We start from the raw sequence: 18,310 nt of genomic DNA, 5'->3' as shown, positions 1-18,310 counted from the left end.
TCACCCCTCAGGCGCATTAAATATGCATGTGTGCTCAAAACCGGTTTATCATAGCTGTAAGTGGAAGACGAGAAACTAAATGGCCTCAAAATAAATGCGATTTTTACACTGGGTAACAATTAACATTAATGAGGAGTCACTGTACATTATGCCAAATTTGTCTGATTAAACAAGTTAGAAATATATTTTTGGAAATAAAATATATTTTGTTACCATGAACTCACTTATTTTGTGTGTGTATGTCAATTGAGTAGATGCTTATCAAAGATGTAAAAATAACAAAATTAAAGAATCAGAAATTCATAATTGGTGTTAATGGTGCAGCTTACTCCTATTAGCAATGTATTAATTAAAGTGATGCATTCATAAGTTTAGAAGCTTAATACATTTCTTGGAGGGGAGAGGAATCCCCAAGGTGAAAAAACAAACATAAACAATGAAGGCGTTTAAATTGGCCACATCTGTGAAGACCCATTTTCAATACAGATCTCTGTGCTGGTCTAAGCAGCACCCCTACAGGTTGCCAGGGCAGTTCTAATTGTGTCCAACTGTTGGCAAAATGCCCCCAAACCACACCCCTTGCCTTGTTCTTTTTTTTTTTTTTAATATATATATATTTTATTGATTTTTTACAGAGAGGAAGGGAGAGGGATAGTTAGAAACATCGATAAGAGAGAAACATCAACCAGCTGCCTCCTGAACACTTCCTACTGTGAATGTGCCCGCAACCAAGGTACATGCCCTTGACCAGAATCGAACCTGGGACCTTTCAGTCCGCAGGCTGACGCTCTATCCACTGATCCGAACCGGTTAGGGCTCTTGCTGTGTTCTTACCTTGTGGAGTCCAGCGAGGGCTTCGTCCGCCCCTGGCTATTCTCTTCCCAGACGCTGTTGGCCAGCTCATTCCCAATGGACGACATCACCTTGATGAGCTCGATGGGCCAGTCGTCCAGGTCCAGAGATCGAACTCGCGAGAGGTGGGTGCCGAGGTTCCGGTGGATCCCTGAGCACTCGATGCACATGAGGGCTCCCAGGTTCAAGCTGGCCCAGTTAGGGTCTGTGGGGAGAAGAGCAGAGGGCCCCATGGGATTAGACCATCACTGCTCGTTCACTGCCCTTGGCATCTCAGCAACAAAACACTAGCCAGTCAGACTTCACATCCAGACCCCTCCCTGGGGTCTGGCTTGAAAACACTCTCTGGTCAGTTCTTGCTGCTATCTAAGGTGTCTTACAAAATTGAACAGGTTGGTGGCTAATCTGAAATATCTGGCTTTGGAAATCCTTGGAACTTCCCGCCCAACAGACAATTGCCATTGCCGGTTTGGGCAGTTCCTCGTTTTTGCCCATTGGCAATGTTGCCATGCTCTGCTCTATAAACAGCGCTGTGAGGAACACCTCTGAAGCTAGATCTGCCCCCTGACCCCAGCTTAGTTCCTGGAGGGGCACAGCCAAGTGAGGGGTGTCTGTGCCATTATGTACGTTGCCAAATAGTTCTTCGTCACTCTGGATGGGATATCTCCCAGCATGTTCACCCAAACTGGATAGTTTGACTTAAAAATAACGAAGTCTTTGTCGATGTGTCATCTACTGGTCTCTGATCTCAGCCCCTCCACCTCCCCTTGTTCTCTGAGTAACTGCAGAAGCCAGAGCTTGGCTTGCATCGGGCTATGCAACCTGCTGTGTTTGTAACTTGACCTTCAGGCTCTACATTTCTCCCCATAAATGGGCCCTCCGGTAGCACCAACTATTACAGAGCCACAGGAACTAAAAATGTCAGACGCAGGGGGACCACCCAATCCGACCCTCTCCACTGAGGAGGCCCAGGCCCTCCCCGGCGCCCACTTACTCTGGGTCTCGCAGTCCACACAGTGCGAATTCCCTCGGATGTTTCGTATCGACTGCAAGGCCATGGCCTCACTCTGGCTCGTCAGCCGGGACTGGACATACAAGAAGACACACAAATGCAAGATATGAGAAACCTGAGAGAAACACAGATGTCTACTCATAACGCCAAAGAAAATTCAAACAGATTGTGAGCAAATATGGCAGGAGAGCAATTTCAAACAATTTTTCCTCTTCCAGTATCTTCAGGAAAAAGTCACGCTGAGAAGGCGCTGTGAGGGCACCCCCATGTTAAGATTTATTGGGTGAGCATGATCCTACGAGACATGACGACAAAGGCACGTGCTGGACCCTTTGTGACGGAACGGGGACAACCCGCCGCCTGGGGAACGTAACTGGCTAATGTGCTTTCACTGCCATGTGTCTACTTGGTGTGAAGAGTACAGAATGAAAAACAAGTTTTCCGCTTATAAGAGAAGGGTCAGGCTTCATCGGCATCGTTAAGACAAACATCATGATTCCTGGTCAGGAGACCACGGCCACACCACCCGTGACGTTTCCTCAAACTGTCTCAGTTGCTACAACAACAAAGTCACTAGCCTGCGTGGGGCAGGGAGGAGTGGGACAGTGGCTGGGCGTGGTTCTTAAACTCACACTTGAATGTCTTCTCTAAGCACGTGAGGACAACATCGAAGGAGGAAAAGAACATGAAAATCTATAAACTATGATATGATCATCACAATTAAGTTTTATGAACATTTTGATATCTATTCCTGCGGTCTTTCCCTAAGCACATCTGTACACAGGTGAGTGCTTCTTAACAAGCCCCATGGTATGTATTGCTTTGAAACCTGCCAGGTTGCCTAATGAGATACTGTCGTCTCTCCATGCGGCCCTGTTTTCTCCAGCATCGCCATTTAAATGGCTGCATGATATTCCACTGCTGGTAATTTATGTACGACGTTCACTCTGATGGACATTCAGGTTGGTCGCAGTTTCTCCATTGTAAAGAGTGCTAAAGCTCTGCACAAACCCCGGATTATTCACTGAGGGTCAATTCCTGGACGTCGAGACGTTAGGTAAAGGAATAGGTACCGTTCTTAAGGCTTACATCGCATACATTTAATGTAATGGTAAAAGCCAACTACAGTTCAGAGGACATTTAGAATAAGCTTGATTTTTGTTTAAGAATCCTTCATAATCAAACTATCTTCATGTTTGATATGAAATAATTATTGCTTACCACCTAATAATGTAATTTATTAATTGCTACTGTCTAGGTAGCACCATGCCTTATTGGGGTTTTATGCCTTTGGCTAGATACCCAGGTATTCAAAGTATGTTTAACTGTTTACTAGTATGTTGGCACCTCGAGTGAGTGTGTGTGTGTGCGCGTGCGTGCACGTGTACACACAAGCAGGGATGTGTCGGCTGTCTCTCTCTCTCCCTGTATCATTTCTGCAGCACATGGGTGTATATATTTGTCTCCACCTGCTATCTACTGAATTATCCACAGGCAGCTAAGACACCTTGTAGCTCATTCTCAACTAGTCAGTATTTTGCCTTCAAGCTATTGTTTGTGGGTATTACTTCCATGTGCACATGCGCACACCTGTTAAGCCACGCCCAGGCGTGAGCCTTCCCTCCTCCCGCTCAGTGAGTCCGCCTGGGAAAGCGCCTGCCTGTGCGTGCACACGTCTAGGGGGAGAAACGGGGCCGCACTTCACGGCTGGTGTGCGCCTCAGGCCCCAAGGTGATGCCTCGAGTCTCACGGTGAGCGGACAGGAGCTGGCCAGGTGTGAGGGAAAAGGCGACATGCTTCCAGATCCTCTGATTCCGTCTGACCGAGATGCTATGATTTTGTACTGAACTTGGAGATGTGTCTGTTCAACAACCGTGGCTCTCCGAACTCCTGCTCTGAAACTTCATCCCCACGTTCGGTGGGTGGCACGCGCCGCGGCTCCCCACTGGCGAGGAGACCGGGGCATCTTCGTTCGCTCTGGGAGCACATCTGTGGCCGTGACTATGAAGCTGAGATGCTCGAGAGTGAGAGGCAGCAACTCAGCCCACCTTGGTATAAAACCACTTTTAAAAAGAGCAGCAAATTACATTATAATAATAATGACTGGTTTACCCTGGGTAAAGAGGGTAATAAAATAAGACACTCCATCTTTCTGAGAGATACACTCCTTCCCCTGACAGAGCTGCACATAAATCATGGGCAGAAATTTCTTTAAATTGTTACAAATGAAACTGCAGGTCGGTGGACAATATCCTTTCTCTTCGTTTCGAGTTAACTATAGTTTGAAAATGCTCTCTAGGACTCTAAAATGCCCCAGAAAAGGAGTTAAAAACATCCAAGCATTAAAACAATGAGGTTGAAGAAATCCCTGTTGGGAAGAAGAAAATGGGAAGAATGACTCTTGTTCCTGGAATATCACGGGGCAGGGTCTACAAAATGCAGAGTGAAGTCATTTAGCTTCTCCTGGCTACACAAATGCAAAGTAACTACCTCTAATTACTAAAAAACACACAAAAAGTCCAAGGCAGAGCTGAGCAAATGGACAACTTCCTGCATGCTCACACATGTGCTCACGTATGTGCTCATGCGCCCATGTGTTTACTTTTGTTTACGTCTGTATCAGGAGTCAGTGTCTAAGTTGACAGGGACTTGAATTTTGTGTATTTATGAGAACAGAAAGGTGCATCTTTTCTGTCTGCATTCTTTTCCTGAGTGTGTTCTGCCTGAAATAACAAATGTGGCCACAAAAGCGACAAGAATCCCAAAGATTCCATCACTTGCAATAAAAAGGTGGGATTTGGGATTAGTTGAGAGAATACAGATTTCAATGGGATATATGGCCTTAGGAACATGGTTAAGCTACGAGACTGACATGATATTTGAAACGTATTGGCACAAAGTCTTCCCCAATCTTTTCTACCAGTTAGCTTTTTGCTTAGAAAGAGGACTAGGATCTTGTCAGTCACGTGTCAATGATGCTTTGCGCTCCCCTGGGCATCATTAGGCCTCCACATCCCTTTAATGAGCAGCTGCCCTTGATTTTGGGGGGCAGCTTCCTAAGGGCCTTACCTTTATCATAAAGATTTTTTAACATGATTTTTAGAGAGAGGAGAAGGGAGACAGAAAGAGAGAGAGAGAGAAACTTGGATATGAGAATGACAACATCAATGGGCTGCCTCCTGCACGCCACCCACTGGGGATTGAGCTGTAACCCTGGCATGTGCCCTGACGGGAATCGAACCAGCAACCCCTCGGTGCATGGGGCATAGGGCGATGCCCAACTAACCAAGACACACTGGATGGGGCCTTACCTTATTCTTGCTGCTCTCACATGACTGCAAGCTGGCAAGGATCTGGCTCTCGATGGCTTGGACCCACGCGTCTCTCTCTTCATACGTGGTGGCTTCAAAGTGCCACGTCTGGCCAGTGAGGGACACAATGATAAACTCAAAGTTTTCTTCTTGCTCTGAAACAGAGGGGTGGGGATGAAGAGTTTAGCTTCATGTGACCGAGGGCCCTCCGCCAGTCCGCAGTCATAAAGGTGCCTTTGGGTTCCACCGCGCCCACCACAGCGCAGAGCTGAGTCCACAGACCGGCAAACACTCAAGGTCTGGTTCCGCAGCCAGAGTGGTTCAGCGAGGTCTCCCTCAGTGCCCAGGGGGTGAGGAAAGGAAAATCCGCGTGCGATGGCAGCATCTCTGTGATAGGCACAGCAGAAGCAACACAGGAACGTGCCCTGTAACTTATGCCAACCATCCACACCTGTGGGGCGAAACTAAGTTAGTGCTGAGAATCTCTGGGTACAGTTTTGGGGTCTTGGTTGCATGTGTGTGTAGACCCACACATGCACCACAGCAGGGAGGGTGCCTGTGTTTCTGTTCTTTTCCGTCAGGAAGTCCCTTCCAGGCTGCTGGGATCCCACTGTCTCTCCTCATCTGGAGACGATGGAATTAAAGCCTTCCCATGGGCAACAGCCTGGACCAGGATGGTTCGAACTTGCATCAAATCCTGCCAGGCCGCTTCCCATATCGGGCTCTTCGGGCGAGTCCTGGAGCCTCCCAGGCCCCTTTCCTCACCCCTACAGCAGGGGAAAGGCCACCCGCTTCGGAGCGTTTCCCACTGGCTAAGTGACATGTGCTAACTCAGGGGACACCCCATAAATGCCGGCATCTGTCCTCTTTCCTCACTACCCGTCCCTGCCACAGAGCAAGAGAGGAGGCGGCACATACAAGCAGCAAGACCCGCCACAAATAACCGCTAGGCACTCTCCCGCGGGTCTACTGGGCGCCTCATCTCATTTGATTCCAAGTTTCCAGTCACTGGGCTGTGAACTCACTGCATCGCGTCACCCGGTGAGCAGTTCTTATCAATAAGGATAAGAATCAGCCGACCTGCCTAGCTGACCGCTGCGTCTGTTAATTATCATCTTAGTCATCTGACCATGGCCACTCGGCTCACCCACCTACTGGGCCAGACTGCCTCCCACAATCTCCGCTCCTCTTGCCCATCTCCCAAGTACCCTCACCCCTCACAACCCCCGACCTTCGGCCCCTGACCTCTGCTGTGCTCCCTGCTGCTCTTGGGCTCTTGAGACCCGACTTCACCAGGAGCCCTCGGCCCCCAGACATGGATGCTCACTCAGCTCCTCCCAAAGCAACTACAACCACATCCGGCCGTCCTCACCTCCTTCCCTTCAGTCTCAGGAGGGAAGCAGCCCTCACTCTGTGGCTGGGAGACCCCTCCCACCTCACTCCATTGACCCCAGGGCCCAGGAAGGGGATGCTCATGTCCTCCCTAACACCAGCCAGGCCTGGGGGACCCCTTCCCAAACCACTGCGCGCATTGCCAGGAAATGGGGCTGGGACACTGTTGTGTGAAATCTTCACATGCTCTGATGTTAATGGTTCTGTGTTCAATGTAAAACCAGCACTGCTGCTCTTTTAGAAGGTAACCTCCTGGTGAGTTGTTCTTAAATCTGTGGAACTGGCTCTGAAGGGTCCCGAATGTAGGGAAGGTGGACGCCCCTTTTTGCAAAACCGTTGTGGGTTCATTTCTTGCAAATTTCCAAGGGCACTGCTCTCCAGTACCTACTCTATGGCTGCTCCATCACCTTCAAATCAAGCTCCTCCCCATCCCCCACCTCTTGTTCTTTTTACTTCTGGACACAGTTTTCCTTTCCCGGCACCTTCCGTGCCACTAAATGTTTCTGTCTCTTCGTTCAGGGGGGTCTCTCGCCTCAGAGCTATCCCCAGATGGAAGAGACAGCTTCTGGGGTGCACTCCCTGGAGGGCTCAAGCCCCGTGTGGCCCTGTCAGGGGAGCCTGCAGGGAATTCAGCATCTTGAAGGTGATCGGTAGGGCCCTGCCAAGTCTGAGCTCCTGTGGGAGTGACACACGATGGTTCGCCTCTCCTTCCTAACTCCGCCTGGAGCAGGAGAAGGTGATCCATTAGCAATGTCTGTCCTGGGGCAGGAGGGGGCACGCGGCAGGCCTGCCATCTGTTTACTCTGCTCAACTGAAGATTTCTTTCTAGCTCTGGAATCACTTCTGACATGGGACAGTTCTCACGTCTGTTTCTCTGACCCCAAAATTAAAATGATTTAAACAATGCACACATACTGATACTCTTCAAATATTTGGTTCTCACATCAAATTAACAGGCACACACCAGACTGGCTTTAGTCCACAAATGCTCCTCTTAGGGTTTCACGATTTGTTACTGATTAAAATGTTAATTCTAGTCATAAAATTCACAATCACCCAGATTCCACACCCTCCCTCTTCCCACTGCCATCTGATCAGTGACAACACTGTTCACCAACGTCCCCCCTCCCCCCACCTTGTTGCACCTTCCTCTCCATTTCCTTCTACCTCGGTCTGCCCAGCCATCCAGCCGGTAAGATGTGTGGCAGGGCCTTCCCTACAAAACACACTTTTTATTCCAATGACTGACCTGCATGAGGCATAAACTCCAAGCCGCAAGCCCACCCTCTCCCTCCCATGAGTCAAAAACCCAGAACTGTGAGAATTAAGTGATAAATGCCTGCAAAAGCGAAAGCTAACCTATGGACCAGACATTTCGGTGGCTCAACAAATAAAGTTACAAGAAGGTGCCAGAGGGAAACCCCAAGTCCTGCATCCAGTGATCCCAGAAAGCATGGGGCTACCGGAGCCCTAGGTCTGCGGAGCCACCTCAGCTCCTGGCCAGTTCTCAGAAGGAAACCATTCCACAGACTAGGAATGTCCCCGTGAGGGACATTAAGAAAAGGTGCTCTCCTGCGGTGTCCCCTGGGAGCCAGCCGGGTCTCTCCACTTCCCTGTTGTGTTTCTTTACCCCTGATGTCAGAAGGGCAAGATGGTGGCTCTTTCAGAAGTAGTTGTCCCAAATATCCCTCACCAGCTTGTCAGTAGCGTCATAATCTTTATAACTGGCCACGTCTGGAGAATGCTGGGGTGTGACGCATGGCTATTGGGGAGCATTTCTCCTATTGTCACGTGGCTCCGGTGACACGGTGCAATGGGTGTGGCAGTGATAAGCTGGGCACTGTCCAGAGGCCACTTTCCTAGGTACACGGCTTCTTGACCAGTTAGCGGTCAGCCTGGGGAGGAGGGACAGTTCCACCCACACCAGGACAATCGGAGCATGTGACGCTCCTGGATGCTCTGCTTTGCTCTGGGAGGGGACACATGATCTGAGTGTCCTCCAGGTCATCATATCTGAGTTGGGGCCTCAGCGCCCCTTCCCCTCTTCCCAGAGGTTCAGGTGCCTCTTCCCTCCACGGGAAGGAAACGTCAAGGCCACCATCTGTGCCAGGCGAGAACGCTGCTGACCACAGACTGGCACCCCAGCCTCCTTCCCGTGGCTGTAGGAGCAACCCATTGTCCCCTCCTTTTTTTGGCCTAAACCCTTTTAAAAGTGGCTTCTGTCACCTCCAACCCCAGTCCTGACTAATCCATGGAGAAAAGACTCCCCTGGGGAGCCTCCAGCCTGCTGCCTTGTCCTCTCCTCAGGCCACCACCTGGACAACCTGTAGGCTAATCCTCGCCAGCACGTCCGTACCACTGCAGTGACCACAACACTCAGGTAAATAGTAGGAGATCCTGGGACCCAAATACCTTCTTCTGTAGAGACAGCAATTAACATGTTCAAAGAAGAACGATTATCGGCTGGACAGGCTGTTCAAATCACCGATGGGCCAGAGGGGTCCCAACACATTTTTAGGAAGCGGCTCTGCGACACTATTTCAGTGATCAGCAACTGGGTGAAAAACGAGGAAAACAAGAATTGGCAGCTTGAGGCCAATCAGTCAGGAAGACAGACCAGCATTTCTCTTCTCTTTTGCCCTCACTCCCAACGTGAAGAATGAGTGCTCGGACGGCGAGGACGTACATTGTCATGTCTCATTTCGAGTGGTTTCATCTCACTAATACAAACCCACTCTTAGTGACAATTCCGGCGGCTTGTATTTAATTCATTCCGTTCAATGGAATCCCGGTTGTAGAAATTCCTGATGACACCCACGTGAAAAGCGTGTTTCTTAGTTGGACAGACATGCGGGGATCCAAGGAATTCCAGCCCCGGACCCCCCCATGGTGAAAAATCAAAGTCCCACCACCCCCGTGGCCAGAAAGAAAGAAGCGTGCTGTTTCCCAGCGTGACATTCCAGGGCCTGGCTGTTTAATAAAGTTTTGTGATTGGGCTCACAGGGATTTAAACAGTTTTCCGTGTTTAACGGTTAGCTGTGGAAAGGTCCACTATAATAGTATTTTAGCACCATGAACCTGTCGAAACCAACCTTCCCAATTATTCCCAACGACATTAATAATACCGGATATTACACTAATTGCGTCCAGTTTCTATGCAGACGAGGCCCCGTGGGGCTAATTTCGCCTCTTCAGGGGCAAGCAACTCAGCCATCAGCCTGGTTTCACAAGGAAGCCCTCCTCATTACACGAGGCCAGGCTGTCAAACTTTTTTTTTTTTTAAAGGTTAATGGGCCAATCAGTCATCAATTATTTTTGCGGAATCCTTGCAAAGGGTTAAAGGGCTCAAAGCAGCTGCAACTGTTCCACATTTGGAAGTTGTTTTCAACAGGAGGCGCCTGACAAGGATGCATTTTGGGGGAGCGGTGAGAGCAGAGAAGAGACAGACAGATGCCTCCGCCTGTCTTCAGGGAAGAGGAGGACTGCCTGGTGCTTTAGCCAAGGCCACGAGGATCCAGACCTTGTGCCAAACTGGTGCAGGATGGCTCACCAGCGTTGGCGAGAGGCAGGCGTGACGTGTGCAGTGACACTGCGTCTGGTCTCTTCTGAATTTAGGACTCGGTGTGCCTGCAGAGGCCCGCTGTCCAAGGGCTTCCCTGATCCCAGTCCCAGGCTCCCTACACACCGGGGACCCAAACGCTGACGCCCATTTCTACCCACACGGCTAAGTGTTCTTCCTGACATATGTAAGATTGAACACAGGATGAAAATGCGTCACCTAAACCGTGTGACAGGACTGCATTCAGCGTAGAGGATGGGCGAGTCCACGGCAGAGGTGGCCGACAGGCGCCAGACTCCCAGAGGCTTCTGGGGTCACCATTTAGAAATGATCTCAGGATATGGCAGCCGAGCCGCAGGGGAAGAGCCGCCCTCTGTTGTCACAGAATCAGGGCACCTGTTTTAGGAGACACGCCAGTGCCCGGATGGACATGTTAACAGCAAGGCGAGGTTGTTTTGTTCTCATTAACAAGTGAGGGTTAGCAATGGGTTTCTCCCAGTTTCTGCCCGCATCTCCATGTCAACATTTCCTTCACGTCCTTGAGGGCTCCCACCTTTGGGGTCCGCTCTTCTGCACACACTTGGTTCTCCTGCCATCCCCTAGCTGGGCCCTGCGAACAGGCCACCCTGCCCTCTTCACACCAGCTTATCTGCCAGAAGCCCCAGGTGGGCTGGGATGATGAAGGTGTGTTTTCCTCACTTTCTTTGGCTGGGAAAGACATTCAGACCTGATCCCAGGGAGCCTGATGCAGCCGCAGAATCCTTCTTAACCCAATTCTCCAGGTAACCACCACCACTGAGATGGAAGGTATCTGCTAGGTCTAGCACAATAATGTAGGCCCTATGAGATTACACGGGGCTACATCCACAGCCCCGGGCTTTTATGCTAATTTTTTTAGCCATACATTTTGTAAAATACTTCAGTATTTCTTCTTTCAAAGCATGTAATACATAGGCATGTGGTTTAGATATTTTACTCAGTGATGATGAAAACCACACGCATTTACGATGTCAGCCGGAATCCACCATAATGTAAAAAGTCAGGTTTTATTCATGTTCAATTTTCCTTTCATTTTTGTAGGAAAAGATAAACGTGAAGGAAACCTGAAGAATATGGTTCAAGATTGTGAAGAAAAAACACACACCCAACAACACAATATAAAAACACTCCCTCCTCCCACTTGAGGAGTTATTTACTTTACACAAACAGAAAAAGATACATTTTCTGGCCATTATGAAGACATGCAGTTCATGGCTCTCGGTTACATACTTCTGCAAGCTGTGGCTTTGGTAGCTGGGTCTGCTGAGCCTGAGTCCAGCAGAGGGTTCACGCTGTGCTTCATGTAGGACAAGAGCAGGATGAATGTCAGTCCCCAGAGGCAGGCCACGAAGTTAGGAACGTCTGCTGCAAATGTCATCACAGGAAGACTCTCCGGAAACACAAAGGAGGCTTGTCTCTCCCTAACACAGGGGAAGAGCGGGGGCAGCAGCCTGGGCACCAGGCGGCAAGAAACTCCATCCTATTCGATTTGGCTTCCAGAACGGTTGGGTGCCACACCTTTCCTCCATGAAGGAGGATGCCTAAAACAAACCTCCTGAAAAAATAAGTTATCGGGTGCCCACTGAGAACATTCAGGATGTGGAAGTCAGAGGTGTCAGGGCCAGGCTTTCGGGTTAGGGAGATCTGCTAGAGGCACCTGCCTTACTCTATCCAGTCACGGAGCAGGGCTCTGTATCTGTGCTCACTCCAGCTCCCATCCGTCACTTTTCAGAGGCAGGCGTGGGCTCGGCATGCTGCGAGGCCTAGGGCTTCGTCTTCTGCTCAGAGCCCAGCGTGGGAATCAGACGTGGCCCTGCAGGAGTCCATCCGCCCCAGGTGCTGCTCCGAGCTCCGAGGATCAATATCATCCTCTTAACACATTTCGTACCGCATAGAAATCTCTAAGGCATAACGCCAGGGACGGCACGTTTTTAGGCAAACTGCACGTTATTTAAACAATCATAACTACAGATCATAATGCACTTTAGGTGTTGTTTTTCAATAATTATAACATTTTTATTTACAAAAACAATTAAACAATTAAAGTTCCTAGTACTTTTTTAACGTATGGTACTGCGTAAAACATTTTCTAAAAGCGCCAGGAACTTGAAGACGAAGACTATTCGAATGACCAAAATACAATGTAACTGCAATGCTTTATGGGTTCGTGCAATTATATAGTTTTTCGTAGACTGACCGGCACGGTTTCCACCAATGAGATCGCTTCATTCGATGTGGACAAGACAGTGTGTTGACATCTAAGGTCCGTAACAGATGGCGCGTGAAACACGAGAAAGCTCGTGAGCGGTACGAAAGGTGTTAAAAGTCGAGGGCTGGGTAAACAAGCAAACTTACTTCTTCCCCCAAAAGTCAACTCTGGAGTCATTTCTCATGACAGGGTTTCCCAAGTCTGACTTTGTCTGCATGAGGTCTTGATCCTTGCTGTTCACATGGACCAGGGCTTGCCTTGGCCAGTTCTGCCCTGGACGGACACACCCACCAGGCTTAAAACATGGCCACAGATACGCTGTGCTCTTGGAGTTGTTTTCCTATCAATCAGGTCTTTATAACGATTTTGCAAGGGCCTCCGTGGTCACTGTCACCTGTGCCAGTTCTGGCAGGGGCTCTGCCGGCTCAACTCAGCTTCTTCAGTTACGCTTCCAGGTAGGTTTCAGTGTCTCCTTTTTAGAGAAAGGACCCCGGGCGGGGGAAGGTGAGACCCAGTAACCACCCAAATGCAGAGCTGGGATCGATCCAGGCCTGTGTTAGTCCAGAGCCAATGTCCACTCTGACGATTCTGTTCAGGACAGTAAATGGAGCTGGGAAGGATAGATTTAAAAGTCCGGGGGGAAAGAGCTCACTTTTAAATCCCCCTCTTACTACTTTAGGACATTTTGTGTTGAATTTGCTTCTGTTACGTAAATGATGCTCAAATGTTTGAGTGACAGGAATTTGTGGCACTCCTGGCATGAGGTAAGTACTACTAGTGGCCAGCAGGAGGCGCTGTGTTACATGCCTCTGGAGAGTGACTCCAGACCTGTCATCACAACCTCTGCTGCAGGCGTCATCTCCCTAGTTTACAGATGGGGAAACCAAGGTACAGAGAGTGCGCTTCAAGGTGAAGAGATGGTGATGTGAGAACTGGACCAAGACCGCCTGTCTTAGGGGTCTGGGCTCGAAACCACAAGGCCACTCACAAGCACAAGGTTTGCCAAATTTCTTAAGAACCACAGTCTGAAAGAATGAAATGAGTGAGTGAAGAGGAACCCTGTCGGGTTGTGGAAGGCAGCCCAACAGGCAGGCGCGGCCTTGGGAAGGCGGCTGGGACACCTGGGTGGGGGCTGGGCTCACACCCTGCAGGCAGTTCCGCAGAAGGACAGCTCGACGGTCACCCCCACTCGGCAAGAGCTGCTGTCTGCCTGGTGTCTCAGCCCCAAAGGTGCTCAAGCCTAAACGTGCTCCATGCTCGCTGCTGAGCCCACGGCCGGGTTCGGGTGGCGGCTCTGACCCCCGTGCCTGGCCTGGCCTGATCCTCACGTGTTTTCCTGGGGCCCCTGACTGCCCGTCTCCCTGCCTTGTTTTCTCCTTTTGTAAACGTGGAGGATGCACAGGGGTACCTGGAGAGTCAGTGGGCAGGATGCTGGGAAACGGCTCCTGCCAGGTGTCACAGCCGTGGAGCCCGTGCTGAGCCCTGCGTCAAAGGCAGCTTCATTCTCCACGAAGCCCAGGGCACCTGGGCCCTTTGGGACACACCTTCCCTCGCTCTGCATCGGATCTCTGCCTGCCAGCCCTTCCCCTCTCCACCTGCTCAGACCCAGCGTCCAGTCGGGAGAGGAGCCCAGGCCCCAGTGGGCTTTCCACTCAGGCGTGAGCGCGTGAGCACGGCTGGGATTTGTGGAACTCAACCTGAGCGAGTGAGGTCTCCGAGCTGTGACTGGAGCACTGGGCAGTGGGCGGGCTGTCACCGGTAGCTGCCTTCTTAAAGGCCTGGGCACCTTTGCTCAGGTGAACAGGCACGTCTTGGCTACCCAGTGGGGGAAGAGGTGTGGGCACTGACTTGGCATGAAGCCCGCAGCCGTGCCCGCCACAGCTGTTCTCCAAAGAATCGACTCTCCATGGCAAGGCCTGTTTGGGACACAGTGTCCGGGGACCCCAGGCCATCTCTGTGGCGGTGGCAGGGAGGCACCCAAAACAGAGATTTCAAAGGCCTGTCTCTGGGGCAAGTCCCAGCTCCACAGAAACGGACCTCCCTGGACTGGGCCGAATGGGGACACTTGGGTGTAGGTGTCAACTATAATGTGGGTGGCGTGACACCCCAAGAGATGCCCCTGTTCCCAGTGCATCTTTCCTGAACCCATTTACGCCTGACACGCACTGAAGATGCTTTCCTCTGTGAGCAGAGAGTCCATCTGCTCACCCAACTCGCAGCGCTGCTCTTCCGCCTGCCGGTGGCCCCGCAGCCACGCGGGGTGGGGGCAGTGTGCTCACCACCCTCCCACAGGCCTCCCTCCCACGGCTCCTTCTGCACAACGTCCACCCTTCGGCCCAGTTCTCTTGGTTCTTTCATAGAAAAGCGTTTACCACGGATGCGGGCATTTCTGATGCTGGTCTCGGGAGGCGACTAAGCACTGGGAAACCCCACCATAGATGTGCCTTCCGCCCCGCGTCATGGGCTCCCGAGATGGAAATGTCAGAGTTGCATCTCATGGAAGGAACAAAGATTTCACAGCTGAATTTTTACCAAGTCACAAAGATTTAAGAATTAGTGCACTGTAATATATACAAATTATGTTTCCATATTGGTATCAGGGATAATCAGCCCGAATGAACAGAAAAAGAGCAAAAGAGAATATATCTGTTTGTTTTCTATGCTCGTATGTGTGTTTCCCTAATTAGTTGGGTATCACTTGCTCGAACCCACGCTTGACATCCACACACGCAGCGTGGGGTCTGGGTCCTGAAGGTGGTGATCTGGGCACATGTCCTGCCTCCGGAACCTACTGCTTGTTCTGCAGAAAGTCGAGTGACCTGCCAACGCCCCACTTCCCAGAACAACACAACACCTGTGGGCAGGGGACTGTGGAGATAAACAACAGGTAGTCCCAGGGCCAGAACAGAGTGGTCATAAGAGAAAAAGAGCTTCGGATCGGGACCACCAGGTTCCAGTCTCGGTCCTGCCCATCCCCAGGCCACTCCCGTAGGATCTGAGCTGAACTCCCCCGTCTGGAAAGGGGGATGAGGACCCCCCCACCCCCCTGCCCACTGGCTGCACCGAGGACAACGCCGACCAGTGGACAGGCTCCTTGGACAGGGCCTGGCTCTTAGTGACACTCTGCAGCCACTGGTGTTTCTGGGTACTGGGTGGACCACTTTAAAAAATACTCCATCTGGGGAGGGGTCCATTTGGTGCAACACTCGAGGCCTCGGGTTACAGTAACAGTCAGAATCGCAGGATGTGAATGTCCAGAGAGAATCATTTTATAGACAGAATATGTGATGACATACATCCAGAGACTGGCAATCAGAGAGGCCCTTTGATAATTTATTTTATGCAATTATATGAGTTCCATAACATACTATTAAAGGCCGTATGAAATGAGACAGTGTGCGTGCAGATATTAATCTTAAAAGAAACTCAAACTAAATGAAGAATGATCGTGTCGCTTAACTGAAGGTTCATAAATGTAACTGCACACTGAGCAGATACGAGGAGACAATGTGAGGGAGGCCTGGCTCTGGGGCATTATTTCCTCCAATAGGCCTAGGGCTGCCTTGGAGCCTCTGAGTTTGCAGTGTTACTTGGTATTTATAGATTTTAGAGAGAGGCACGTGTCACGGTACCTTCCCACCCATGGCTTTGGGCAGGCAGAGGGGTGGGTTACCTGATCGATCAAGGCTGAGAAGTTCCCACTTCTGCGAATCGTCACACCTGTCATGAACTTCAGCCCACCAGTGTCTCCAGGGGCCCCATCAGCAGTCTCAGGGGGAGTGTCTGCCTCCTCCCTGCCCCCCAATTTTATATACAACTACATGTGAAACCGAATGTCATGACTCATTTTTGAAGGCCGAGAGCCAATAAGCCAATTTGTTGTGGAAAATGCATACACATACAAAAGAAAACATATCTGATAAGGACACAGTGAAGAGAAATGATTTGTACCTTCAGCTGAAAAACTAACAATAAAAAATAGTGAACGAGCATTTTAATACCCTTTAAAATAGCACAAAAGAAGATACTTGGTCCTGTAGGTGTTGGGACTGTTGCTAAAATGCTATTATTTCTCTCTCGTTTTCTCTTTCTTGAACGAATGCTTTGAAAGAAGATACCACGGGGGGCAAGCTCCATGGCTACCTTATCGGATGGCAATTCCCCCTTGAGGGATGAAAAAAAAATTATGATTAAAAAATAGGTCTTTAACAAGGCATCAGGAAGATGTAGTTTTGTTTTCCAGATTCATTGTTTTTTCCTGGCCGAGAGCAGGGCTTTCAGCGGCGAGACCGGAGCAATTGTGAAAGGAGGAAAAGAAGGGCAGCGATATAAATCAGCAGAGGTTAATGACTGGGATGTGAAGAGGGGGACTTGTTTACAGAAATACCGTGCAATTTAAAATTTACAAGAGATTTAATGCCACCGCCTGGCAATCGCTAAAATCAACAGCCCAGAAAACAGTGACATTAAGAAAAATATTACAGTTATAATCATCCCCAAATAAGTCAATTAGTGTGAGGGCGCCGGCTCGCGATTACTTGACCCATTTGGCTCGCACTTAAGTGAAAAAAAATGTCCCCCTATTATACCGAGATCGCTGGATTGTGACCTGCTTTGCATCGCACATAATGTACGCCGGCCCCCTGCGCGAGGGCTTGGGCTGAGGGTGGAGGGGGTCCCTTGCTTGGCATCAGAATAATTCTGACCCCTGACATTTGTAATCATAAAAAAAGGCAATTTATAATTGTGTTGTTCAAATGAAGGTGGGGAGGGAAATTCAATCTGCTATTATACAAAAGCAATGACGGCTGTCTTCGCGGAAAAAAGCAACGCAAGTCAATTTGTGAACTTTGGCACCGGACGACCTTTAGAAACACAACAATATACCGAATTTACAAGCAATAGCAGCCCATGCAAATGACCCGGGCCGGGCCTCCGGATCAGAGCTGCGCGGAGCATTACAGAGAATGCGTCCACAAAACAAATTAAGACTGTTGCTTAAATGTCACGGCGCACTATTGTGTTTGGCTACAGATCATTACACCTGATACTAACACTTTTAAAAACTGTAATAACTTGGGAAATATTACGTTGAGTGCCCACATGTATAAAGCAAAAGAAAAAAGAGGAGGAAATAGGTTTCTGAAGTAATTTAAACATCACCACTCTATGACTGAAGGGAAAGGTCAGGATTTAAGTAAGCTGAAAGGAACATGAATGGTAAAATAAAACACACAAACAAAAAGATGGAAAAACCACAGGAATGAGTCTGCAAACACAATAAGGGTGCATGCGGCTTCGGGCTGCATTTCCATGTCTGGGGGGGGGGGGGGGGGGGGGGTGGGAGGGTGGGCGCTGGCGGAAGGGTGGGCGCTGGCGTTACCTTCAGTGTTGGTGCTGCTGCTGCTGTATATATTTCGCAGGCTACCAACACGGTTTAGTTTCCATGCTTTGCGTTTGGCTGCATCCAGAGAGCAGAAAGGGGAGAGGGGGAGAAAGACAGAAAACAAAAAGGAGAAGAAATCAAATGAAAAGGGGAGAAAAGAAATGTCAAAGTAGCACGTGACATCACGTCCATCTGTTCCCGGAGGGGCGGTGGGTGCTGGTGGGTCCCCGCTGGTCCCTCCCCCCCACCCCACCCCCACCCCCCACTGCCAGCCTGTAGCACAGGGAACCTGGGCAGGACAGAGGCATGCCTGCCAGTGTCATCAGGTTTGCACAGAATCAAACAGACGCCCAGGCAAGGAGGCCAGGCACCCTGGTTTTACACGTGGCTACTTCCAACCGTGCCAAGCTGGCCTTTTCCTTGGGGACTGGTGGCATCTTTCGAAGGAGCTATGATGGCAGTAGCCATGAGCCCTCTGATTTGGCAAAACCTGGCAGCATGTCAAACTAGAGCTCCTGGTGATGGGCAGTTCCTGTGTGTGCTGCGGACA

General features: G+C 50.0%; 1 protein-coding gene across 8 annotated transcripts in view; it reads right to left on the bottom strand.

The window, feature by feature from the left end:
- Positions 1–18,310, bottom strand: part of AGAP1 (ArfGAP with GTPase domain, ankyrin repeat and PH domain 1) — a 413,197-nt gene that overhangs the window by 48,066 nt on the left and 346,821 nt on the right. For 5 of the 8 annotated variants that reach the window (XM_036318654.1, XM_036318655.1, XM_036318650.1 and 2 more), the window contains 4 exons: positions 17,758–17,835; positions 5,176–5,330; positions 1,847–1,937; positions 835–1,057 (listed from right to left, as the gene is read on the bottom strand). In XM_036318654.1, the coding sequence (XP_036174547.1) occupies positions 835–1,057; positions 1,847–1,937; positions 5,176–5,330; positions 17,758–17,835 (547 nt within the window). The remainder of the gene's footprint in view (positions 1–834; positions 1,058–1,846; positions 1,938–5,175; positions 5,331–17,757; positions 17,836–18,310) is intronic. The other 3 variants (XM_036318656.1, XM_036318657.1, XM_036318652.1) reach the window with 1 other exon arrangement.

This window comes from Myotis myotis, unplaced genomic scaffold, assembly GCF_014108235.1.
Source record: "Myotis myotis isolate mMyoMyo1 unplaced genomic scaffold, mMyoMyo1.p scaffold_m19_p_8, whole genome shotgun sequence".
NCBI lineage: Eukaryota > Metazoa > Chordata > Mammalia > Chiroptera > Vespertilionidae > Myotis > Myotis myotis.
This window is presented reverse-complemented; position numbering and strand designations above follow the sequence as displayed.